This window comes from Hirundo rustica, chromosome 10 (genome assembly GCF_015227805.2).
Source record: "Hirundo rustica isolate bHirRus1 chromosome 10, bHirRus1.pri.v3, whole genome shotgun sequence".
In the NCBI taxonomy this organism is placed as follows: Eukaryota; Metazoa; Chordata; class Aves; order Passeriformes; family Hirundinidae; genus Hirundo; species Hirundo rustica.
Window position 1 is genome coordinate 4,545,861 of NC_053459.1, and position 23,675 is coordinate 4,569,535.

Here is a 23,675-nt window from a genome sequence, read left to right on the forward strand (position 1 = left end):
TTCCAGTTTGGAATGTGACTGAGGTGATTCACAGCTGGTCTGGTTTCAAACTGCACTGGGGTGTGTGCAGGACCCACAAGTGACTATTCCTCTCATCTTGGGCAGTCTAAAATAACTTATGTGCCACTTGTCCTCCAAACTGGCCTTGCTATGAGCTCATTCATCTATTTCGGGCTCTTACCTGCTCACAACTGTCCAGCATTGCACAGCTGGGGAGAAGGCTTGAATTCACATCTTTCTTCTTTCCACAGCTCTAGCAAGCAGCTTTCCTTGGATTCAGTGCCTGAACTGCAGCACTTTCACCTCCCATATATCCTTCTAGAAGATAAATGATCATACTGAAAAAAAAATGCCCTGTGCCAAATGCTTAAAAGAACAATTTATTAGCAAATCCTCTACAAACTGGTTTGAGTATGGGAGGGGATGCATTTACTAGAGAGGAAGAATGGTCAGAAACATGGCAATTCCCTAAAAATGAGAACTGTCTGTCTCCAGGGATGGCCCTGAGCTCCACACCCACATCTGCACTCCAGGACGGGAGCTGTAACAGCAGCTCCTGCTTGGGAGAGGGAGATTCTGACAAGGAATTTGATACACACTCATGGCATATTCATTTAAAAAATGCAGAATGGAGGAGCAGATAGTGACAAGGACATCAGCAAGCATGTTGGACCCAAAAGAATACACAGGATCTGCAGAAGATCCAAGAAGTGACCTCTCCCTTACTCTTTTAGACATGTATGAAGTTTCATTTCCAGAGTTCTCCCAAAGGTTTATTCTGAACCTCCTGCATAGTTTCCTCTGCAATGGACTTGATTTCTCTGTGCAAGTCTTCAATGCTCTTTGAAGCATTCACTGTCTGTTTCCAAGACAACAAAAATACAGGACAGATAATAGAGAATACAGAAATGTGTTACTGGACACCAACAAACGAGAAAAACCTTGTTAACATCTGCTTATCCCCCCCATTAGTCAATATTGTTACTCTTCCTGAGTAGTGAATGAGCTAATTACACCTCCTCTCTGCAGTTTCTGGAGTGGATTGGGAAAAATCAATGTATGTAGGAATAGGCATTTAAGAAATAGATGGGAGGGTGGGTGAAGGGAAACAGAAGAAACTACTGCTGCATGTTGTTTGCTGGCAGTCTCAGGGGTGTGTGACAGAGGCAGGTAAGCTAGGGCTTCATCCCAGGTGCACAAAGAGTCACCAGGGTCTCCTGGAACAGGGAAGTGCCCTCTCTGCCACATCTCACTGTGCCCTTGGCTGGTCCCCAATGTGTCCCGCTAAGCAGAAGTGGGAAGGGGCAGCACAGGGATGTGACAGTCAAAATTTGGGAGAGCTCACTAGAGATCCCCACCCCAGTCTGTGACAAGCCCAGCAGATTTAATTCCTCACCTTCCAGTTTAGCGTCTTGTCCTCCATTAGGTAATAGAAGGACTGAAGAACTTTCTCTTGGAAGGAGCTGGTCTCGTAACGCTCATGTCCAAAGTTCCCTCGTTCTGCTGCTTCTTCCGGGCTTAACTGAAGGAACAGGATCAGGTCTGGCTTTGGGAGTCCAACATCAGGCTGTTTGCACCAGTCCAGGCAGAAGTTCTGTCCCAAGCAAAGACAACCGAGCTCAAGGTGAGACACACACATAGATGGGAGAGCAGCAGGCTGGCTGGAGAGTGAGGTGGGAAAGGAACAGCCAAGGATGGCAGGAATTGCAACCCAAACCACTCAGCACAGGCTACAAACTGACAAGATGATATCCCAGCTTACCATGTGGGAATTCAGCCCTGGTCATTTTGGGGGCAAGCAGGTTTTTTGTTAGGTGTTCAGCACCTTTTGTGCCTATTTAAGTTGGAGAGTGAAAGCTTTTCATGCCCCTTCTGCAGATCCCATCTGAGCTCTACCAAGACACATTCTGAGTCTACACACAGCCGTCACCACTCCAAAACTTGCTGAGTCCAAAAAAAAAGCTGCTCCCAAACACAGACACCAGAGAGCTTCAATGCAGATCTCTCTAAGCCCATGGAGGCTCCTTTCCAATACTCACCTACCCAGGAATTTCAGCCCAGACACAACAGATGAGGTTTTCCATCTTTTGGATTTTGTTGATAGGTCTGAAGACTTTGATCAGGGCATGTGAATCCATGATGTTGGTGACACTACAGAGTCCACTCATTGCTCATCCACGTCTTAAATCCCTCTAAGAGGAGCTGGCACATCTGCCCTCCAATTTCTCCCCAGGTGTTCTGTATCCTGGTAATGTGGGTATTTTTTGGATGTATGTGCAGTGGGTTTTTCAATCCCATGAAGGGGCTAAGGGAAGCTGAAGTGCCACATCATCTTGGGTGTGAGCTCTGGCAGCCTGTAGACTTTTGTGTTAGGTGTGGGCATCAACATCTCCCCTTCTCCTGGGAATGCTTCTTGAGTGAAAAACATGCCAAACTCTGTTCTTCTAAGAAGCAGAGGAGGTCTCTTCCAGCAGCAAAGGATGCCATCCCTGCTTCCCAAGGGTGGCATCCGCATGGCTGAGCCCTGCAGGTCACCAGCTACATTCAAAGAAATGTAGACACTTTTAGATACCCTTTTTCCCCCACCAGAAAGTAGCAGAACATTCCTTGCTGTGCCCATGTCGATTTGGGAACATTATTTTGGGGTGACTCGGCTCTTGTTACATATCCTGGCTCTTAATCTGGGGCTTTTGCAGACACCTGATTAGCACCTAAATGCTTTAATGCATCTGACTCAGGGTTAAGCCCCCAAACTATGCAATGTCCAGGAAAGCAGGAGAGCGGAAGAAGATGCAGGCGAGGGCAGGGCTTGGTGGCCAGGATCTCCTCAGTCCTTCCAGGAAGCAGGGAAAGGCTTGGGCAGGAATGAATGTAGGCCACAGCTTGTGCTGCAGGCTGGAGCTTCTGTGACCACAGGATCCTCTTAGAGGATTCATGGCTGCTCAGCAGGAACAGGACACCTCTGATGGAGTGGTACAAGAGTGTCTGTGCAGAATGGCTCAAAGAGCGGCTGACAGAGCTGACTCGCTCTGAAAGCTGGGACAGGCCAAAAGGCACAAGTGGGAATGCCAGAAATTCAGGCTAAATGAAGAAAAACACTTTTACTCTGAAGGTGAGCAGAGAAGAACCCAGAAAGGTATGGATATACATCCCTGAAGATACTCAAACCTTCGCTGGATGTAGGCCCAAGCAGCCTGCTTACATCAGCCCTGCTGGAGGCTGGGCTTCGTGAATTCCATAGGTCCCTTCTAATGTATGTGGTTCTGCTCCCCAAATCTATGGGCCAGCAGCCTGAGCAAGTCCAGAGAGTCTTTAATAAACTCCCAGAATCATTCTCCAGAGCCACACAGGTCAGCTTCCAGTCCAGCAGTCTGTCCAGATTTACAAAGAGTCACCAAGTTTCATTGCTTGTTCTGGGGAAGGGTAGACCCACGTTAATATCCGAGCTGAAACTCCCATCCCTCATTTCCAACGCTCATTTCCCAGAACGGTCTCTGGGCCACTCACATCAACAGCCTCTACCTGGAGCTCCTTCCCCAAACAGAGGGAGGGGCAGGGGCTGCTGCAGGTCTCACTCACCCCTTTGGCACTTGTGAAGGCCACTCCAGAGAAGGCGTATCTGTCAACCACGATCGTGATCCCTTGATGTAGTTTCTCTTTCATCATCGGTCTGAAACCATGTGGGAGATAAAATAATAGAAGTTGCACTCCTTTTTAGTGACAGAAATGAGAGGAGTTCATCTAAAACTCCAAGTATGTCATCATTAAGGGAGATCACTGGCAGGGCCAGCTGTGATGCAGATGGCAGCTGAAGAGCTGTTTGTATTCTCCACCAGGCATTGACCAAATATCCTTTCATGACACCCAAACTCAGGGTGCCAAGCGCTGGGCACTGCTCTAGGCAGCTCCAGGGCTTACAGGCAAGATCACAGATGAACTATATTGACATGGACAGCTTAGTCCTCTTCCCTTTTTAGGCGGTGCAGTCGATTTTGTGATAAGCTTTGGCACTTTCATTCACGACAGTTCTTAGAGTTCACTTATCTGCCTTCTGTTCTCCCAGCTTAACTGTCACTGCCACTACAGCAGAGCCAGCAAAGCTTTTCTGTAAAATGAGAACATTTTGGAATCTGAATTTCCAGGTAAAAACAACAACCAGCACCAATTTCCCCACATTCACACACAGACTCTGTGACTGAAGCAAGGACAGCCAGTTATGGCTAAATGTAACCTTTGGCTACAGGGGAAACTTGGGCACAGTTCCTTAAGCACTGTCACTCACAGGGACTGCCTGACAAAGCAAGGTATCTTCAGGAAAGGGAGTAAATTCTAAGCTCCCTTTTCCCTAGTTCAGTCTCAGCTTCCCAATTTTTTAATCCAGTACAGCACAGGAGTTGGAAATACAGCACCAGTGATTCAAAAAAAAAAACACCAAAATGCAGGATCTGATCTAAGATTACAAGGGCAGGGTCAGATGGGATATTGGGAAGAAATTCTTCCCTGTGAGGGTGATGAGGCCCTGGTACAGGGTGACCAGAGAAGTTGTGGCTGCCCCTGGATCCCTGGAAGTGTCCAAGGCCAGGCTGGACAGGGATTGGAGCCATCTAGGCTAGTGGAAGGTGTCCTTGCCCATGGCAGGGAGTGGGACTGGCTGGGCTTTAAGATCTCTCCCAATCCAAACCATTCTGGGATTCTGTGATTGAAACCAAAGCTGTAAGAGTCCTTAAGACACACTTCCAGCCTGTTTTCCTGTCTAAACAGGATCACATTCTTGTACTTTCTGCACCTACTGCAAGCCCAAACCCCCTGGGATTCAACACCCCACGTTTTTCTTTTACAACTGAAAAAAATATCATCTTTACACATGTTCCCAGCGGTTGGCAGAGAAGAGCAGGTGAATGGTGTGGTCCTCCAGGTTCTTCTCCCTCCCCAGGTAGGAGCTGATCAGCTGCCCAATCTCTGTGGTTCTGTCTGGAAGACAGAAGATGCAAAGGCTGCCCCAAACTGCTCTTCCCAGATGGGTAACCATCTCTCTGGGGTGTCTGTCACGGGTGGGAGGTTGGTCTGACCAGGGCAGGGTCTATCTGTCCGTCATGGATGGGACGAGGTCAGTCCATCCAGGGTGAGAGTCTGTCTGTCTGCCTGTCACAGGTGGCAGGAGGTCTATCCAGGACGAGGGGAATGTTTATTTGCCATAGGTGGGAGAAGGTCAGTTCATAAGGGGCTGGGGATCTACCTGCCTGTGACAGGTTGGGTGGAAGGAGGTCGGTCCCTCCAGGATGAGAGTCCAGAGTCACACAAGTCAGCTCCCAGTCCAGCAGTCTGTCCAGGTTTACAAGAAAATCACCAAGTAAGTTTCACTGCTTGTTCTGGGGAAGGGCAGACCCACGTTAATATCTGAGCTGAAACTTCCATCCCTCATTTCCAATAAGAAGAATCTCCCCTGGGCCATTCACACCAACAGCCTCTGCCTGGAGCTGACTCTATCCGCCCGTCGCGGCTGAGGGGCGGTGGCTCTGTCGGGGCGGGGGAGGTCCATCTGTCACGGGTGGGAGGCGGTCGGGATCTATCGGTCCGGGCTGGGGGCGGTCCCTCTGTCCCAGCGCCCGCGACGAGCCCCGGTCCGGCCCCCCGCCCCCTCCCCGGCGCTCTCCCAGCCGCGCCCTACCCGGGAAGCGGAGGAGGTCGGCGCGGTGCCCGGCCTTCCGCAGGGCCTCCACCAGCCGCCGGCCCTGCGTGCTCTTCCCGGCGCGGTCCACGCCCTCCAGCGCGATCAGCGCGCCGCGCCGCGCCGCCATCGCCGCGCGGGCCCCGCCGCGCCCCTTCCGCCGCGCCCGCCAATCGCCGCCCGCCCCGCCCCCGGTGCAGGCGCGGCGCCCGCGGCCCCCGGCGGCCAATGGGCGGCGCGCGGGCCGTGAATACGGGATGAGGCCGCGGGCCTGCTCATGCGGGCCCGGCGGGCGGCGGCGAGCGGCGCGCGGACCGCAAGATGGCCACTGCTATGTACCTGGAGCACTACCTGGACAGTGAGCGCGGGGCGGGGGCGGCGGAGGGGCCGGGACGGGGGCGGGACGGGGCTGGGGCGGCGGGATTGGGGCGGCGGCGGCGGCGGCGGCGCGGGAATTAAAACTGCGCCACGGGCAGCGCGGGGGAATGGGGGGGAGCGGCGTCGCGCCTGCGTCATCACCCGGCGTCAGGTGACGTCATCGGTGCGCGCTGGGGAGTGCAATGGTGAGGCCATGGCGGCTGAGGGGGTCAGCGGGGCGGGGGTCCCGCTCCCCTCCCCTCTCTTCTCCTCCCTCGGCCGGGCCGCTGGTGCTGGTGCCGGCCCAGTGCCCGGCGCCCAGGCAGCTGCTCAAGGTCTGCTGAGGTGAAAGGGCGGCTCACGGTACGTGACTCACAGGATGGGTTGGGTTGTGAAGGACCTTAAAACTCTCCTAGTTCTAGCCCCGGCCATGGGCAGGGACACCGTCCATTGAAAAGTTTGCTCAGAGCATTTAGTAGCGTTTTTCTTGCAGGTATTGAGAATTTGCCGTGCGAGCTGCAGAGGAACTTCCAGCTGATGCGGGAGCTGGATCAGAGAACAGAAGGTACGTGCACGAATTTCGGCAAGCAAAGCCCAGAGAGCCTGGCCTGAATGATGGGGAGAGCCCAGTGCAGGCTGAGCTTTAGAAGACGTGTCCTCCCCCTCTAGTGCTGTTCCTTCTCTCAGCCTGATTGCCCTGCAGTGTTTGGTTTTTTTTCCTGTGAGGATACAGCTCACGTTGCAGAGCTTGATTTTGTTTCCACTTTAAATTCATAGCTCTGTGATCACTGCACTCAGCGAGGATCACTCACTTCCTTCCACGTATTTCCACATCTTGCCAGTACTAGATTTCTGTGTGCCTTGCAGGATGATCATTTCTTCCTTTTTGAAGTTTGTGTTGGTATCTGGCTGTGCATTAATTATTTTCATTCTGAACCATCAGAACAGTGACTGCGCAACAAATAAAATCTTCTGCGTGTGGGAAGAGAGGCTGAAACTTGTGAACTCCTGGGTTCAGTTCCTGATCTTAACTGTGAATTAACTGTAAATTAACTTCTGAATTAGCTTAGAACACTTGAGAAAGCAGAATGGTGCCACAGGTGTCAAAGAGTGAACCTCTTTAACTTAACTGCTTTTTTCTTCAGACAAGAAAGCGGAGATTGATGGCCTGGCAGCAGCGTACATCGAGTCTGTGAAGAACATGTTACCTGAGGAGAGAGTGGAGCACCTGAGGAAGATCCAGAGTGCCTACAGCAAGTGTAAAGAGTACAGTGATGACAAAGTGCAGCTGGCCATGCAGACCTATGAGATGGTGAGCCACGAGCCCTGGAAAAATGCATCCTCTGGAATGGTGCATGTGGAGATGCTTCACGGTGTCAGCTTTCCCTGACTTGTTTTTTTGGGTTTTTTTGGCTTAAATTTCTCACCAAAACAAATTATTAGTCCTGAATCTTATGTTTCTCACTGTTGCCATCCCCAGAAAGCTTTCTCCTTTGGCACCAGGTTTCTCTTTTGCTGAAGAATTAGTGAGTTTATCCACCCTTGGAGGTGGCTTTATCAGCAGCACTCGTCTGCTGTGTGATAATGCCAGCAAATTTACCCCACTCCCTCCTCCCCAGCAGCTCTCTGTCACTGATAACTTATTCGGGGCACACTTAGTTGAAAGCAATTTTTTTGTTGTTGTTTTAAGCCAGCTGCTGTATTATGTCGTGGAGGAACAGCAGGAATTCTGCTCAGTTGCCTTGGTTTATTGGACATCAAAATCTCCTTGATGGACCTTGGGAGAAAATCCCATTCCTTAAGATGCAGCTTTCCACTTTTTTATTTCTTCTGTCCCTCGAATAATTCTTATCTCTGTGTGTTTCACCCCCTGGATGAAAGTTGAGTGAGGGGAATCCTTTTTACTGTACTGTTTGTTTTCCAGCTTATAGAGCTGCTTTGGGTTTTGCTACAGCTGCCGTAGATGATCGATTGCCATCAAATACTGCAAAAAGGGAAATTATGTCCCAGGAATATCAATGCCCTAGATAACTAGTGAACTCATTTAATGGCAAAGTATTGCAGCTGCAGCACAGTTTGGGGGTGGTGGCTTGAAATCCCACTTTGAAAGTCACTTTATTGCAGCCAGAGTAATACAGGTTAATTAGTGTGCATTGACTTGATATTGAGGATAGTCAGCTTCTGTCTGTATTTATTGTTAAACTTCTTTGATTCACATGACAGTGGAGCACCAGGGGAAAACCCTAACTGCTCTACTCGACACATTTCAAGGACTACCTTTGAATTTTGAAAATGGCAGGGCCAAGCCAGTTATGTTTAGTATTTTTCACCTTGTTTTGCTCGGAAAATCATGAGCTGCTTTGACTCTCCTTTATGTTGCCTCCCTTTTCCTTCCTTTCTGCTTGCCTGTGGAGGGTTTGAGTCCTCGTGCTTTTGCCTCCCTCATTCCCTCTGTGTGCGCCATTTCCCCTTTCCCAGCCTGGACCCCTTCCGTGCCTTGCTCTGCAGTACCACGCTCTGTTCGTGCCGATAACAGCCGAGTTTTGGCCCTTCCTGTTTTCGTTTGGGGCTCTCTTTTTGTGTGTGTTTCTTTGTAATTCCGTTTGTGGTTTCCTCTTGGTGCAGGTGGATAAGCACATCCGCCGGCTGGATGCAGACTTGGCGCGGTTTGAAGCCGATCTCAAAGATAAACTGGAAGGCAGCGACTTCGAAACCCCTGGATCCCGAAGCCTGAAAAGTGGGTGAATTTTACACAACTGAGAGCCTTTTCCAGCACTTAGAGTATCGCACCAGGAAGGCTGAGATGTAAAGTAGGCTGTTATTTCTGGTGGAAGGAAAGAAGTGTGCCATTCTCTGCTTGTTTTTAATGCTTTTCAAAATGTTTACAGTGGGCGAGAGATGAAGAGAAATGTGCTACTGTCACTTACCAGACTTATTGTCACTGTTTCACAGATCATCCTGAGGTTGTTGCTGGTTCTAAGGAGGGTGCTGTGCCAGAACTGGGACTGGTGTAACAGTCTTAGTTTAGGGAAAAATTAGGAATTAAAAGAAGATACTGGTTTCTGTCATGTATACTGAAATATTGTGTGATTACAGTAACATTTGAATGTGGATACAGCAACACAGCACAGCTTTATGTCTTTGAACAATGAAATAAAGGGTAGGAGCAAGGAGGTGGAGATAAAAGTTAAGTTAGTTACTGAGTAATCTATTAACTGTGTTTAAAAACACATTGAGGTTTAAAACAAAATATTGCATATCTAATCAAGTGTGATGCTGTTTATGACCTGTGCTGACGTACTGCAGTGCTTTACTGCCAAAACTGCAACCACAAGAGTTTGGTGCTCAGTTGTTATCAATTTGTTGTATTTGTGGCTTAAAAATGCATTTCAGTCAGCATATTCAATGACACATATAAGGATTAGTCTATGAGAGAGGGATTTCAAGACAGTGACTGCATCAAAAGAACAGCAGCTGGGGATGTTTCTGCCCCTCAGATAAGCTGAAATGATGGGGTTGTTTTTCCTTTCTAGAGGGACGAAGTCAGAAAGACAAAAGAAGCTCTCGTGGTCGAGGCAGGAGAACATCTGAAGAAGATACACCAAAGAAAAAGAAGCTCAAAGGAGGGTAAGGCAAAGGCAGGCACAGCTCCAGGGCCTTGGGCTTGACACTTCATGAATTTTCCACGAGCTCATATTACCCTGTTTATGACTCATGTCCGGATGGCAAGCGAGTGTTAGGAGTGTTCTGGTCTTACTCCATTTCATTAATGTCCTACTTAGGGCAGGCCAGCATTGTTAATTAACTCCTTGGTTGGCATGTGGAAGCTCAGCATGCTTGGAACACTCTGGCTAGAAGGACAAGATCAGCCTCCCTGTTGCTGTTGGCAAGCTGGGAGAAGTTTGCTTTGATTTTTGTCCCAGGGCTATTTTTAACAGTTGCTTGTGGTCTTGATGGTAAAAGAGACTCACTTGTCCATCAGGACAGAAACTGATGTTGTGCTGCTGTTTCAGAAATCTTGGAGAATTTTGGGGGTTGTTTTCAAAGGATTGTGTCCTAAGTAGCCTTGAATAGTCTGATTTGGTTTTGAGAGGCAAGGAGGAAAGCATGTTCCCTCTCTGAGATGGGGTTTATATTAAAGAGGCTCAGTTTATTTTGATATTTTCAGTTGGATAAATGGAGGAACAGGAAACTAAAAATAGTTTCTATGAAAGCACATCCCTGTCAGGGTAAGAGGGTCATGCCTGACAAGGAGAAGAAATGTATATTGAAAGAGGTTGGAGAAAAACCCCAGACAGGTTGTTCTACCCACAACCAGGAGTGATCTCTATGATAATTTTGTTACTTGACTCGTGATCTGCAAACCCCTCTCTTAATTCTTTCTAGTCATACTGTGTTTGATCCAGCCTATTTTATGATTTTAATTGCTGGATTGTGGTAATGTCATACAAACTCTAAAAGAGGGTCAGTGTGGTTTAGGGAGGATACTGTAAAACACTAATTTTCCTGAGTAGGGTTTAGATGTTGGACACATCAAATCCCAGAGTGGTTTGGGTTTGGAGGGACCTTAAAGACCATCCCATTCCAGCCCCTGCAATGGGCAGGGACACCTTCCACAGCACTGGGCTGTTCCAGGTCTGGCCATGAACACTTCAGGGATGGGGGAGCCACTGCTTTTCCAGACAGCCTGTGCCAGGGCCTCGCTACCCTCACAGGGATGAATTTCTTCCCAGTATCCCATCTAACCCTGCCCTCTGGCAGTGGGGAGCCATGCCCTTGTAACACAGTGTTGTCTGCGCTTGAGAAGTGTTTCGTCCTGACTCTGTCCTTGCCCACAGGTCTGAGTTTGCTGATACCATCCTGTCGGTGCATCCCTCGGATGTCCTGGACATGCCAGTGGATCCCAACGAGCCCACCTACTGCCTGTGTCACCAGGTGTCCTATGGAGAGATGATTGGCTGTGACAACCCAGATGTAAGCACTTGAGAGATGATTGATTTCCAGATGTTTGTTGCCTCCCAATCCTGTGCAGTCCGAGGAGGGGGTCCTTGCTCAGTTAGCTCCTACCACATGATGGGAACATCTGTGAGCCACTAAGAATCTCCTCTGGGGGGTTTTTCCTTTCTCTTTTGCAGTGCCCAATCGAGTGGTTCCACTTTGCTTGTGTGGACCTGACCACCAAACCCAAAGGGAAATGGTGAGTGTGACAACATTCAGCTTTGGGATTTTTATCAGGCTGCAGTTTGCCTCAACAAGAATTAAAACCCTGTTGTGACCCTGACAGAGGAGCTTTGCTCTTCTCATCAGAGGGTTTGCCTCCTCTGTGGTTGGGGATAATGTTTAAGGGTAGGAGACACAAGATGTACCTTCTTGGTAAAAGCTATTTCCACAGAAGTTCTAGGTACTGGTGGGAGCAAAACTGCCTGATAAACAGAGCAGGTTTTGACCTGAGGCTTGTATAAACATGGGCATGTTACATCTGAGGTTTGCTCTGTTGTCACTAGTTGTGGCTGTGCTTAAAACAGAGACAAGTTCCTTTTCATTTCACTTCTAGAGACAAATTTTGAAGACTGCTTGGGTTTTACTATGTGCTTATCTTGGAAAGGATCATGGGCTTGTTATTTTTATCTGATGGACTGTTTTAATCAAATTAACAAATTGCCTGTCAGAAACAAGCTTAATTGTGCACAAATATTACAAAGAGTTCTTGGGCTCTGTGCTGTTAATTTCAGAGCTAATTACTGCCTGTTTTTTTCCTTCAGGTTTTGTCCTCGTTGTGTTCAGGAAAGAAAGAAAAAGAAGTAAGGAGTAGGGGGGAATACAGCGCCGAGGCAAGAAGAATTTAATATATTCCTTCATTCATGTTGCAATATTACCTTTGATTATTTTTTGTTAATCTGTTCTCCATCTTTTTCCGGTATGATATTTAATTATCCAGTGGCCAGTTGAAATTCCTGTTCTTTCCTAAGACAGTGACTTTGGGAGGGAGTCCCAAACCCCTTTGCCACGGAGATTTTATTTATGTTAGTCTTGCACAATAATACCGAAGGAGGGTGTTGCCTTTTCTGGCTGTTTCCATTTCCCTGAAGATTCGTTAAGTCCATCACTGTGAAGATGAAACCTACAGTATTCTTGGGGAGAGAGAAGGTTGGATTTATTCACGAAAAAGATGAAGGCTTGAACTGTTAGCTGTGATTGCCTGTGTGGCACATGGGTAAATCAGGTTTTAGGGAGAGGCTCCATGAGGACACTCTTTGTTCCCATCATGGTGTGGCTCTGCTGTTATAGAAGACTGTTCAGGAATGTTGTAACAGAACTTCTTGTCTTTTTTTTTAATGGGCCACATTTGCATGTTCTTGACTTCTCTGGCTGCCATTCTGATGATGAATGTGAATCCTTGCATTAGCACAGTGTCAGTGGCTGCAGCAGAAGGGACAGAGGAAATCAAGGGCTGGAAAGAAAAAGTCTCTGTTTTTTCCTTCCTCTGAGATACAGTGGATGCAGAAGTTAAGGGAAGAGCAGAGATAAGTCTTGCCTTCGTATCTTTCTCCTGCATCATGAGGCTTACCTGCCTTCAGTGAAAGATGTAGTGGGGAAAGGTGTTCCAGGCTTCCTTCCTGCTGGTGGAAGGAGGAAAAAAATGCCCCTGACTCGTGAACTTTGCTGGCTCTGGTCCCTGTTGGGTGTTGGTGGCAGCTCTGTGCGGGGCTGTGTGCTGCTTTCCATACCAGTGTGCAGGAGCTCTTGGTACAGTCTGCTGGAAAGGCATGAAAGAACTCCCAGATAAACTTTTCTTCTGCAGAATAAACAGCACAGAAGATTAAAAACACTTCTACTCAGATTCTGGCACCAGTTTTCAAAAGAAATAAGGCTCTTCCTGTTACGCTGAGCCTCTTACTCATGTTTTCCAATGGAGGAAAGTAGAACACAGCTCCTGCCACCTCTCCCTCCCTCTGTGGGGCTTTGTGCCTGCTGCTGACATAGGAGAACCTCTCAATCGAGAGGCAGCTTTTCTGTGAACATTGATTTATGGCAGGAAAAAAGGATGGATTTTAGGACAACATCCCTGTCTTCAGGGTCCTGTAATTTCCAGTGTGATGTTGCAGGTGTCTTTACTACATTGCATCACGGAGAGATGGAGTTCCCACAGTTCAGTGCATGAAAATGCCCGTTCGTGATGCACATCTGTCATTGCTGCCACAGAATAGCACACGGAAAGCAGGCAGGGAAATTAAAGCCGGAGTGCTGGACAGAAAAGGGAGGAGCAGCACAGTGCCACAAACAAACCTGGAGTACAGCAAGCCCTCTTCTTCTTTCTGCCTCTTCATGAGAGCAAATCTGTGATACCTCAAGAGCCAGGCTGTAATCCAGTCCCCAGAGGGTGAGAGCTGCTCCTCCTCCCCCTGCACTGGACTGAGCTGGAGCGTTGCTGTGTCCTGACAACCCGGGCTGATGCTGTCCCAGGTTTTGTTTTCCCCTTCCACCCAAATGGTATTGTAGACATCTTTTCTCCCTGTTTCTTCCTAAGGCTTTTTTAGCACTGGTGTTGCCATGGATTAAGCATTTGATTTGAAACAGTCTCAAAATTCCACTCTGGAGATCTTGCTGGAGCCATGCCAGAAGGGAAGAGAGCAGATCTGGGTGAGCCAGTGGGGAGCTGTCTTCACTCAGCTCCAAAATTCTGGTCAGATAGCATAACAAAATACATGTTTAGTAGTACTTTTGGGGCCTTGAAGAGCATTTTCCACTTGAACCAGCAAAGCAAAAAGGAAAACAAGCTCTGCAAGGTAGAGCCCTCGGAAGGAGGCATAATTTGCTAGGAATGACGAATAGTGTGAGGTACAACATTCTCCTCTTCTTTACAGCATCTGTGATGTGTAAAGCATCTGAGATCTGATACCAGCAATAAACTCTCCCACTGGGAACCTGCCAGTTCAGGGCTTGGATGGGCTCAGGAGCATCTCCTGCCCTCTTACACCTTATCGTAGAGATTTTTTACGACTCCTTGTAGGAAAAAATACCAGCAGCCTTCATTTTTGCTTACTAAAGGATTTAAATCTTCTGACTTTTGAATGTACAGTGTTAAATGTTTCCTGGAGAAGGGTGATCCCTAAAGGAATGCCCCACTAAACATTGCCCAAAAAAACCCTGCCAGGGGGGGCCCAGCTTTACTGCAGCTCGTCCAAACTGGAGGTCGAAACCGACTTTCACCCAAATTACCGAAACAAGGAAAAAAAAAAAGTAAGGAATGTAAAGTTTAAAAAAAAATAATAAGAAATGTATATCTGTATTTTTTGGATCTTGGAGATGTTGGATTATATTATAAATAAAGTATTTTTGGGAATAAATGTGTGAGGGTGATGGGGGGGTGCTGTTGAAACCTCCGGCCGCCAGGGGGCGATGCCGCCCGCCCGCGCTGAGCGCGAACGCGCTCAGCGCGGGCGGGCGGCAGCGCCCCCTGGCGGCTTGGAGTGAGGCGCGCTGCGCGTCCCCGCAGCTCCAAAGCCGCGGAGCGGCCTCGGTATCTCCCGTGTACCGGGATAATCCCGGATTCCCCCGCCCGCTCTGCGGGAATCCACACTGCCAAGGGTGCGCGGCGCTGCGGTGTCCCGGAGGAAGCAGCGGAAGAGACTCCCTGAGGCGGTGCGCCTCTCCTCAGTGCCGTTCCCCCCCCCCCGCCCCCCCCTCACGGCCGCGGCTTTTGCCATGGCTTCTGCCGTGCTGTGGCGCCGCGGGGCCGCCTGGCTGAGGAGCTGCCGGGGGAACCGCCGGGAGCCCCCGGGCGTGCCCCGGGGCCGGGGCTGCGCCGGCAGCCGGGACGTGGTGCCGACCTGCGAGCGCTACGCGGTGCGGCGGCTGCCCTTCGCCCGGCTGGAGGAGCGCGATGTGGCCGCCTTCGAGCGCCTCATGCCCGGCAGGGTCGTCACCGCCGAGGAGGAGGTGAAGCCTTTTAACGTGGACTGGCTGAAGTCGGTGCGAGGTGAGGGAGCTGCTTGATGTGCTCGTTTGGTGAAACCTCCTTCCTCTGTTAATTACCTGAACAACGAGTTTGTCAAAGGAAATCTTATCTTTATTTATGGCGGATCATATTTGTACAGACCACAGAGTTGGAGGAGACTCATGAGGGTTACCGAGTTCAACTGCTGACCCTGCACAGACAGCCCAGCAATCCCAGCCTGTGCCTGAGGGCGTTATGCCAACGCTCCTGGGGCTCTTGGGGCCATACCCGTTCCCTGGGGAGCTGCTCAGTGCCCGAGCGGCCTCTGGGGAAGAACCTTTCTGTGATTTTCAGCCTGACCCTCCCCTGGCACAGCTCCAGCTGTTCCCTCGGGTCCTGTCACTGGTCACCAGAGACCAGATGTGTGCCTGCCTATCCAAAATGAGTTTTTTGCCTAAAATTATTCCTTTAAAAGTTGCCTGATACCTGGTAAACTTACAGGCTTTTGTTAAAAACAAAACAAAGCAAAACAAACAAAAAAAAAACAAACAACAAAAACCCAAAACAAAATAAAAAACCCTAAAGTCTCTAACTCAATAATTAATTTTTTCCCAAGACAAGTTGTTTCAGCTAAAAGTTTTGATAGAACATCAGAAAATAATATGGAAGCTTTTGGGAAACTTGATTGCAGTCTTCCAACACCTTAAGGGGGCTTATTTAAAAAAAAAACAAAAGAGGGAGAGAGACTTTTTATGTGGGCCTGGAGTGGCAGGACAAGGGAGAATGGCTGCACACTGGCAGAGAGCAGGGATAGATGGGATATTGAGAAGAAATTCCTCCCTGTGAGGGTGATGAGGCCCTGGCACAGGGTGCCCAGAGAAGCTGTGACTGCTCCTGGATCCCTGAAGTGTCCAAGGCCAGGCTGGACAGGGCTTGGAGCACCCTGGGAGAGTGGGAGGTGTCCCTGCCCATGGAATGAGATAAACTTTTGGGTCCCTCCCAACCCAAATCTTCCCGTGATTCTGTGATTCTAAATCGAGCATTGTGAATTCTCTGTTGCTTCTGTCAAAGATTTCATGAGAATTTAAACCATTTCCCTCAGTGGCAGCCTAGTCTACCTCTACATGCAAAGTTTTTGCAGGGCTTGAAGGGAGAGGCTGCTGTTGAAATGTTTGTTGTCAAAGTGGTTGAAATGCCTAACAGTGGAGGAAGTTATTTCCTACCTCATGCTTTCCCACCTGTTTCTTTCTGACCTCTGCAGAGCCACAGCTTGCCTTGAGAGTCCCTTGCTTTCATTGCAGGCTGCAGCCAGCTGGTGTTGAAGCCACAGACGACGGCAGAAGTGTCTCAGGTTCTCAGGTAATGTCCACCTTTTCTGCTGGCCTTGGTGCTGAGGAGACCTGGGTTGAGTCAGGGGTGATCCAGCCCGTGAAGGCAACTTGGAGGTGTTCAGACACCAAATTCCTTAAGCACTCGAGTTGCTAAGGCAGTTTTCTTCATGACTTTTCTGTTCTGATAAATGGCTAACATTAGGTATTGTACAGGTGCTCAGAAAAGAGAAGTTTTGTGAAAGCTTCAGGAGGGTCTGTTTGGAAAGTAGGGCAGAACTGGGCAGTTTGAGGATCTGTTTTATCCACACTGGCGTGAGCACAGCTCTGTTTGGGCAGTGCTGTGCCAGATCAGTTTGGCTGGGGAGCTGAAAGCTGCAGGAATGTGCTCCTGGCTCTGTTCAAACAGGGATGCAGAGCACAGGAAAGGCAGGCAGGGCTTCTGAAGGAGCTCTGGTGCTGTGGGGCCCTGTGCCACGCCTTGTGCAGGAGCTGCTGCGAGCTCAGAGAGGATGTGGTGCTTGGCAGGGATGTGGCAGGTGGAGCAGCTGAGGCACAGGTGCACATTTGTTGCCTACAGGGCATTAATTTCTTGGCAGGAGGAGAGGGCAGTTATGTGAAACCACTGCCAGAGGCTGGCTGTCAGAGCCCACCAAGGAGCCCAAGCTGTTAACACAGACTGTTGCAGAAACAGCTGCTGTAGAAATGTAAGCAGTGCTTTCCAGGCAGATGTTGTGTGCCAGCTGTATAGATACACACGGGGCTGACCCCAGCTGTTGGTTCTTTGCTCAGCACTGGGCTGAGTTCAGACAGGGAACTGAGCTCAGTTCGGTTTGTCCCTTGGTCATTGAAACTGTCTCCTTCCATCAATTTAATCTGTCGGTGAAATGCTGCTTAATTTTAAGGAGCATTGTTACAACAGTCGACACTCGTGTAGAGGTGAAACTTCTCTGACAGACTGATTATGGCTTTTAAATGCATAGCAATTCAAAAACCTTTTTCCTTCCAGGTACTGCTATGAGAGGAACCTGGCAGTGAACCCTCAGGGGGGGAACACAGGCCTTGTTGGGGGCAGCGTTCCTGTCTTTGACGAGATCATTCTCTCCACTGCTCTCATGAACCAGGTCATCAGCTTTGACAAGGTGTCCGGTAAATATTCCAGGGATGTGGGGCACAGAAATGAGCCCCAGGCCTCAGAACAGGCATTTTCCTGGGAACAGATAGCAGCAGGATCAGCAGGGTTCAGCCCAGCAGCATCATAAGGAAGTTTGTTTGGATTTGGGGGGTTAGAGGTCAGGCTGGTATGTCTCTCTTCAGATAGAGAGAACAACAGGCACACTCAGTGTGATTGTTTTACCAGTCCAGAGTTGTGGATAATGAAATACTGAGGCAATAGCAAAGCTCCCAGAGGCTTGAAGAGGGGACAGTTCCCTGGAGCATGCACAGACCTGTGCATTTAAGCTGAATCCCAGGAAGTTTTGAAGGAAGAGGTGGTTGCATCTGCTCCTACTGCTCCTGCTTGAGGAGGCACCTTCTTGGCCATCAGCTTGTAGCAGGGTGTTTGTGTTGCAGGAATCCTCGTGTGCCAGGCGGGCTGTGTGTTGGAGAGGCTCAATGAGTACTTGGAGGAGCAGGGGTTTATCATGCCACTCGACCTGGGAGCCAAAGGCAGCTGTCACATCGGGGGGAACGTGGCCACCAACGCCGGAGGCTTGCGGCTCTTGAGATACGGCTCTCTGCGAGGGACGGTGCTGGGCCTGGAAGTGGTAAGGCGAGTACCTGGCAGTTCCCTTCTCTGTTTAATCCTCTGCTGCTTACTGCTTCCTGCTCTTCTAACTATCCGGGACACAGACAAGTTCCTCTCCAGACTTCCACTCTTACCTTTTCCTTGTTGGGCTCTTTTGAGAAGGGTCAGCACATGTCTTCATGTGTAGCATGTTATTGCTGCTGCAGTTTCCAGCTTCCTGACTTCCAGTGCTTGCTGGCAGAAGTGGTGGGAGGTGGTTTTCTAATCCACGCAAGTGAAAAGAAGGTAGGGAGAGGTTGAGGGATCCCAGATTATCTGCATGGAGTTGGTTCCTCTGAGCAGTGGGTCTCTGGAACACTCTGCTAAATCCATCCTGCATCACTCTCTTCTAGTGGCTGCTCACTTGGATTTTAATAGAATCATAGGATCACAAACTGCTTTGTGTTGGATGGGACTTTAAAGGTCATGTTAAGGTTTAAAGCCCACCCCATAACAGAGCTGTCTGCTTTGGGTTCGTTTGGCTACTGGCTGTGTCCTAGAGTCTCTGCTGTTCCTCAGCTGCTCCTTTCCTACAGGCAAGTGCCTTGGGATGTAAAGGCTGGATTAGGAGTTCTAAAGTTTTCACAGCTGGGAAATTTGAGCAGAGAGCGAAAGCATGGCTTGGTTTTACTGGGTAGGCTTAGAAAGGAGAGCATTTGTCTGAGGTCAGTTTTGCTCTAATGTCAAAATAGCCTTTAATATACCTGTCTTGGAGATACTCAGCCTTAATTTAAGGCTCAAGTGGCAGAGGGTTTACTTCATTCTGCTTAACTGTTCCATGTTTCAAGTAGCTTTCCTTGTTTCTGCTGGGTAGTGGGAGCTAGGGCGGCAGAGAATAGCTGGTCTTCTCCACCATTAGTAAGAAAAGCAGAGCAAACTGGATCTTCTGTTATTACTTGTCCTGAGGGAAGAAGTAGGAGGGAAATATCCACTCTATCCTACTCAGGTAGGATACAGAGGCAGGGAAGAGCCGGGAGTGGAGGAGCAGTGTGGGGATGGGCTGCAGCTGTGTCCTTGTGCTCAAGGTGAGTGACAATTCCCATCAGTTTGGTCACAGGCAAGTTCATGCCAGCAGATTCCTGCCCAGGTGCTCTGACTGGGCCCCTGTGTTCCTGCAGGTGCTGGCTGATGGCTCAGCTCTGGACTGTCTGATGTCTCTGCGCAAAGATAACACCGGCTATGACCTGAAGCAGCTCTTTATCGGATCTGAGGGGACCTTGGGAGTTATCACTGCTGTCTCCATACTCTGTCCTCAGAAGCCTAAGGCTGTGAATGTGGCATTCCTAGGTAGAAGCTGATATTAATGATTTCACACCTGAATTCAGAGGCTGGGAATAGGGATAGAGGGGAGAAAGCACTGCTCAGCCTGCTGAGCTGGACTGCCAGCATCAGCTGGTGTCGGGGAAATAGTGTAGGGCTCTGTGCTAAAATACCTGTGCAGATATTTAATATCTCTTGAAATACCTGCAAGGGCAGGTTGTTCTGTAAGAAAAGTGGAGCCAGGAGCTTAGCAGGGTGAGGAGTAGGCAGGACAGTCCCCTCACTGGTGAGAGAGGGCCTGGCCTGACAGGCTCAAGAGAGGAGCAGGGCAGGGCTGACAGTAGGCAGAGGCAGCTGCCGTCCAAGGGTCAGGTGAGTGACAAGGTGATGAGGCAAAGCTGAGAAATCACATCTACAGGTCAGGCTCTGGACCAGCAGAATATGTAGCCAGACACAGCTGCTTAAAAACTGCTTCTGGGTACGCCTCAGCAGGTCCAGAGTTGATTGTGGAGAGCCTTCACTGAGAGGTTTTTACTTTGCTGAAACCTCTAAAGGATTTGGGGTGGTGTCTGTTTTTTGGTCCTGATTCCTCTCTGTTCTGTCTGAAGGCTGTCCGAGTTTTGCCAAGGTTCTGGAAACATTCACAACGTGCAGAGCCATGCTGGGCGAGATCCTGTCTGCCTACGAGTTCATGGATGAGAAGTGCATGGAATTGGTTGAGAGACATCTCAAGCTGTCCAGCCCAGTGGCAGGTACCAGTGATATTCACACTGTAGAAAGGAGCACTGTACTGCTTGGGAATTTTTAGACTGCTTTTAAACACTTGTAAAAAGTGACTCATTTTAAAAAGTTGACTCACTGACTTCTAAAAAGTTGGTGAATGCATGGGCATCCCTCATCGTTTTTGTATCTAGTATATCCATTCCAAGCACCTTTTATCATTGAAGATGAGACTTTTTGCTTGTATTTGTCCTCACGAAACTTTCTGGAAAGTGGTTGCTTAATAAAAGAAAGATCTAGCATGTCAGTGAAGTGCCCAGCAGATAAAAGAGACTGCCCTCCTTTACCAGAGAGTCTGGGCACATAACATGTGGGGAAAACTCCAAAACCTGCCCTAAATTTCTCTGGTTTGCCCCAGGGCATCTACTTACTTTGTTCTCCCTCATTCTCAGACAGCCCTTTTTATGTTTTAATTGAAACTTCGGGCTCCAACTCAACTCACGATGAAGAAAAATTGAACAACTTCCTAGAACAGGCCATGGCTTCTGGTATGGTCACTGATGGAACGGTGGCAACGGATGATAAGAAAATAAAGGCAAGTCAGTGTTTCCTCTTCCACCAATCTCTTTGATGTGGATTTGTATTTTATACAGGGAAGTGTTCAGACTCACCTTTGGTGTATGCATGGAACCCAAGAGCTTCTTGGTTTATCTGGATTTCTGTGATCCTTGACTCCTCAGGTGCTGTGGAGCCTGCGGGAGAGAATCACCGAGGCCCTCACTCACGAGGGTTACGTGTACAAGTACGACATCTCTCTGCCCGTGGCAAAGCTCTACAACCTCGTGACTGACATGAGGGCTCGGCTGGGCCAAAGTGCCAAAAATGTGGTGGGCTACGGCCACTTGGGTAAGTGGGGTGCTGGGAAAGGAGGTGATGGCCCTTCTGTGCTGTGGGTGAGAGGCTTAAATTGAGGGCTCTGGAAGGGGAGGGTGCATCAGGATCTTTGTGTTTGAATTTCACTGCTTTCAGACTCTTTTCCATATACTGATGGCAGGTTGCTGGCCAGTGAGCCGTGGAACTGGTCAACTATATCTTCTTGCTGTGCACTTTCTATTTAAATATGCAATTTGTTCAGTCGGAACGTTAATTTGGTTGATGTTCTTAGACACATTTGGCAGATAACCGCTTTCTTGTCCAAAGTGATTAATCCTATTGGAAATCAGTTTCTTGTGAGCCATTAATCCTCCAACAGAGGCTGATAATGATAAATGCACAGAAAGGCTGATAGATTTGTCAGCGTGCTGGGAAACTAATCTGATTTTACAAGCAGGTAAATTGGTCGTCTAGCAGAGCTGTTCTGTTACAAAACACTCTTGAGCGCACTAGATTAGGGATCATTTGAAAGACACGTTGCATAACAAAGGCTCTCTGTTGGTAGCTCTTTGAGGACTGAGCTGTGTGTTGTGAGGGTTTACTAGGATGCAGGAAGAGGATGAGCAAGTTGTATTTATCTTTGTGTGTTTTGTCTTTCGGAGTACCCACCAGCTCTGTTCCTAATCAAATACTGTCACACACAGTGGCAAAAGGAGAAATTGTTCTGCTTTCTTTGTTCCTATTGACACGGTGCCAAAGCGCATTTAGAGCATTGCACAAACATAATAGGGAGAGAAAAAGTGATGAAGGGCCACGTTAGAATCTAACGATCATTATGAAATGCCATGGGGGAAGCCTTTGTCATTGCATGACAGTGGTGGCACAATCGTTAATGCAGAACAGTGGGAATTTTAAAATCACAGAAGTTGGAGTTTGAAAGTAGCTTAACTTAGAACCCTTCCTCAAATATTGCACTGGGAGCACGGAAAAGCAAAGATCCTCTTGAATTATTTATGCACAGAGAGGCTGACGTTTGTAGGACAGCGAGCTTGTTCTTTTTGCACAGTTTGCAGACTAACAAAGGCCCCGTTGTTTGAGAACGTGGAGGAGCCAGGAATGAGTGTCCACTGCAGGTTTTTCTCCCGGACCCACCTGTGCAATATCTTCTTCCAGGAGATGGGAACTTGCACTTGAACATCACGGCAGAGTCCTACAGCCATTCCCTGCTGGATGCCATCGAGCCCTTTGTGTATGAGTGGACTGCGAGATGCAGTGGGAGCATCAGTGCAGAGCACGGGCTGGGCTTCAAGAAGAAGCAGTTCATTCAGTACAGCAAACCACGCGAGGCAGTGGTGCTCATGCAGCAGTTCAAAGCCATGCTGGACCCCAAAGGGATCCTCAACCCCTACAAGACGCTGCCCTCGGCTCCCGAGAGGAGCACGTGCTGAGGAGCCAGCAGGGCAGCTCCAGCTTGGCACTGCACTGAGCTGTAAACACACTGCATCAGCAAGCACATGGAGTGTCTTGGTTTAGGGACAAATTTGGGAGAAAAGCCCTGAATGGGATCCCTCTGGGGAGCAAACCCAAATGGCCCCTCCCTCCAACCGGTCCAGGAAAGAACTTCTTCAGAGAAAAGTGGAAAAAACTATTTTACTTAACAAACAAAGCGTATACAAGTGTAAAGAATGAATAATATGAAACAATAAAACCTCTCGTGGTGGAGTGAGATGGCAAATTGAGAAAGTTCTTGCCATGGGTGTAGCTCAGCTCTCTCTCAGTCTCTCCTCAGTCCCAGTCCCTCCGGCGCTGCTGGAAAATGCCGAGGTCCAGGCCCCGGTGGGCCGCAGGTGCAGCCCCCAGTGCTCCCCTGGGTTTTTTTCAGTCCAGAGCAGCTTTAAACAGTTCTAAGAAAAAGGGGAAAAAAAAACAGTCTAATGTGATCGGGACAGGCAGAGCAACCACACGGAGACGAGAGATTTGCAGGGCAGAGACGTTCTTCCGAGAGAGCCTCTCTGCCTGTTTATTTCTTTTTATACATTTGTGGGTCTGGCTGTGGATTGGCTTCTGGAGTTATCACCTCCCAGCCGAATGGCCAGACCAACTGTCAGTTACAATTGTTTTCAGGTTAGAAACATGCAAACAAAGGACAGAGAATGAAAAACAAAGGATTTGTATATGTTACATGTGTGAGAAAAGGCAGAAACTGCTCCTAATACTGTACAGAAGCTAAAAAGACTGACTCCATCTTATGAACAATCAAAAGGCTTTTAAAAACTCAGAAAAACCAGGGTGACAGTCCAGGGAACTTCTCTGCCCTAGCTAGCTGAAACTAACTAAAAGCAAAAAGATCTCTGTCCTGCAGTCTCTCCAAGCCGGAGAAGAATGTGTAGGAGTCAGGCAGGTTTCTCAAAACAAACTCCGTGCTTCTCCTTGCTCTTAGAACCAGTCTTAAAGGCACAGAACTCAATATACAGCACAAACAGAACAGAGATTGGGGATACAAGCATCATAAAGTCACCCTAGGACAATTGTGTTTGATTTTGTTAGTGGGATGGAATAAGTAAAGGAATGTGGTTGCTCTTTTCGGGGGTGCCTGCTCTTGCTGAGGAACAAACTGCTGGGTTTCCTACTTAGTCTGAACATTGAAACCAAACACAGATACTGTGTGTGTATGAACATTCCAACTCTCTCTCCCCTTGGATTTGCTCTGATTTATCAGTGGCAGCAGCCAAAGAAGACATTTTC

The 23,675-nt window shown here is 48.8% G+C and overlaps 3 protein-coding genes across 5 annotated transcripts; 2 read left to right on the forward strand and 1 right to left on the reverse strand.

Annotated features, from left to right (window-relative positions):
• Positions 1 to 364: 364 nt before the first annotated feature.
• DTYMK (deoxythymidylate kinase) lies at positions 365 to 5,798 on the reverse strand. The gene is made up of 5 exons (XM_040074682.2): positions 5,669 to 5,798; positions 4,863 to 4,971; positions 3,580 to 3,670; positions 1,397 to 1,594; positions 365 to 859 (listed from the first exon to the last, which is right to left on the reverse strand). The coding sequence occupies exons 1-5, from the start codon at positions 5,796 to 5,798 to the stop codon at positions 749 to 751; spliced, it is 639 nt and encodes a 212-aa protein (XP_039930616.1). The 3' UTR covers positions 365 to 748.
• A 98-nt stretch (positions 5,799 to 5,896) lies between these two features.
• Positions 5,897 to 14,369, forward strand: ING5 (inhibitor of growth family member 5). 2 transcript variants are annotated; one of them, XM_040074564.2, is made up of 8 exons: positions 5,897 to 6,026; positions 6,519 to 6,590; positions 7,171 to 7,337; positions 8,651 to 8,762; positions 9,559 to 9,652; positions 10,864 to 10,999; positions 11,161 to 11,222; positions 11,788 to 14,369. In XM_040074564.2, exons 1-8 carry the CDS (start codon positions 5,990 to 5,992, stop codon positions 11,828 to 11,830), a joined length of 723 nt encoding a protein of 240 aa, XP_039930498.1. In that variant the 5' UTR covers positions 5,897 to 5,989; the 3' UTR covers positions 11,831 to 14,369. The 2 variants fall into 2 exon arrangements, with proteins under 2 accessions (XP_039930498.1, XP_039930500.1); XM_040074566.2 differs by lacking the exon at positions 5,897 to 6,026 and adding an exon at positions 6,253 to 6,388.
• A 344-nt stretch (positions 14,370 to 14,713) lies between these two features.
• D2HGDH (D-2-hydroxyglutarate dehydrogenase) lies at positions 14,714 to 22,665 on the forward strand. Of its 2 annotated transcripts, none has more exons than XM_040074784.2 (9): positions 14,714 to 15,005; positions 16,265 to 16,322; positions 17,301 to 17,440; positions 17,864 to 18,057; positions 19,196 to 19,364; positions 19,946 to 20,089; positions 20,510 to 20,652; positions 20,798 to 20,963; positions 22,104 to 22,665. In XM_040074784.2, exons 1-9 carry the CDS (start codon positions 14,732 to 14,734, stop codon positions 22,376 to 22,378), a joined length of 1,563 nt encoding a protein of 520 aa, XP_039930718.1. In that variant the 5' UTR covers positions 14,714 to 14,731; the 3' UTR covers positions 22,379 to 22,665. The 2 variants fall into 2 exon arrangements, with proteins under 2 accessions (XP_039930718.1, XP_039930720.1); XM_040074786.2 differs by having other exon boundaries at positions 14,895 to 15,005; positions 16,225 to 16,322.
• Positions 22,666 to 23,675: the final 1,010 nt, after the last annotated feature.

Coding starts and splice junctions, on each gene's coding strand:
- D2HGDH (XM_040074784.2), top strand. CDS start 14,732: ATGGCTTCTGCCGTGCTGTGGCGCCGCGGGGCCGCCTGGCTGAGGAGC. Junction 16,323..17,300: donor GAAGTGTCTCAGGTTCTCAG/GTAATGTCCACC, acceptor TTTTCCTTCCAG/GTACTGCTATGAGAGGAACC. Junction 18,058..19,195: donor CGGTGCTGGGCCTGGAAGTG/GTAAGGCGAGTA, acceptor GTGTTCCTGCAG/GTGCTGGCTGATGGCTCAGC.
- ING5 (XM_040074564.2), top strand. CDS start 5,990: ATGGCCACTGCTATGTACCTGGAGCACTACCTGGACA. Junction 6,591..7,170: donor GCTGGATCAGAGAACAGAAG/GTACGTGCACGA, acceptor TTTTTTCTTCAG/ACAAGAAAGCGGAGATTGAT. Junction 9,653..10,863: donor AAAAAGAAGCTCAAAGGAGG/GTAAGGCAAAGG, acceptor CCTTGCCCACAG/GTCTGAGTTTGCTGATACCA.
- DTYMK (XM_040074682.2), bottom strand. CDS start 5,798: ATGGCGGCGCGGCGCGGCGCGCTGATCGCGCTGGAGGGCGTGGACCGC. Junction 4,972..5,668: donor CGACCTCCTCCGCTTCCCGG/GTAGGGCGCGGC, acceptor TCTGTCTTCCAG/ACAGAACCACAGAGATTGGG. Junction 860..1,396: donor ACAAGACGCTAAACTGGAAG/GTGAGGAATTAA, acceptor TCTTGGAAACAG/ACAGTGAATGCTTCAAAGAG.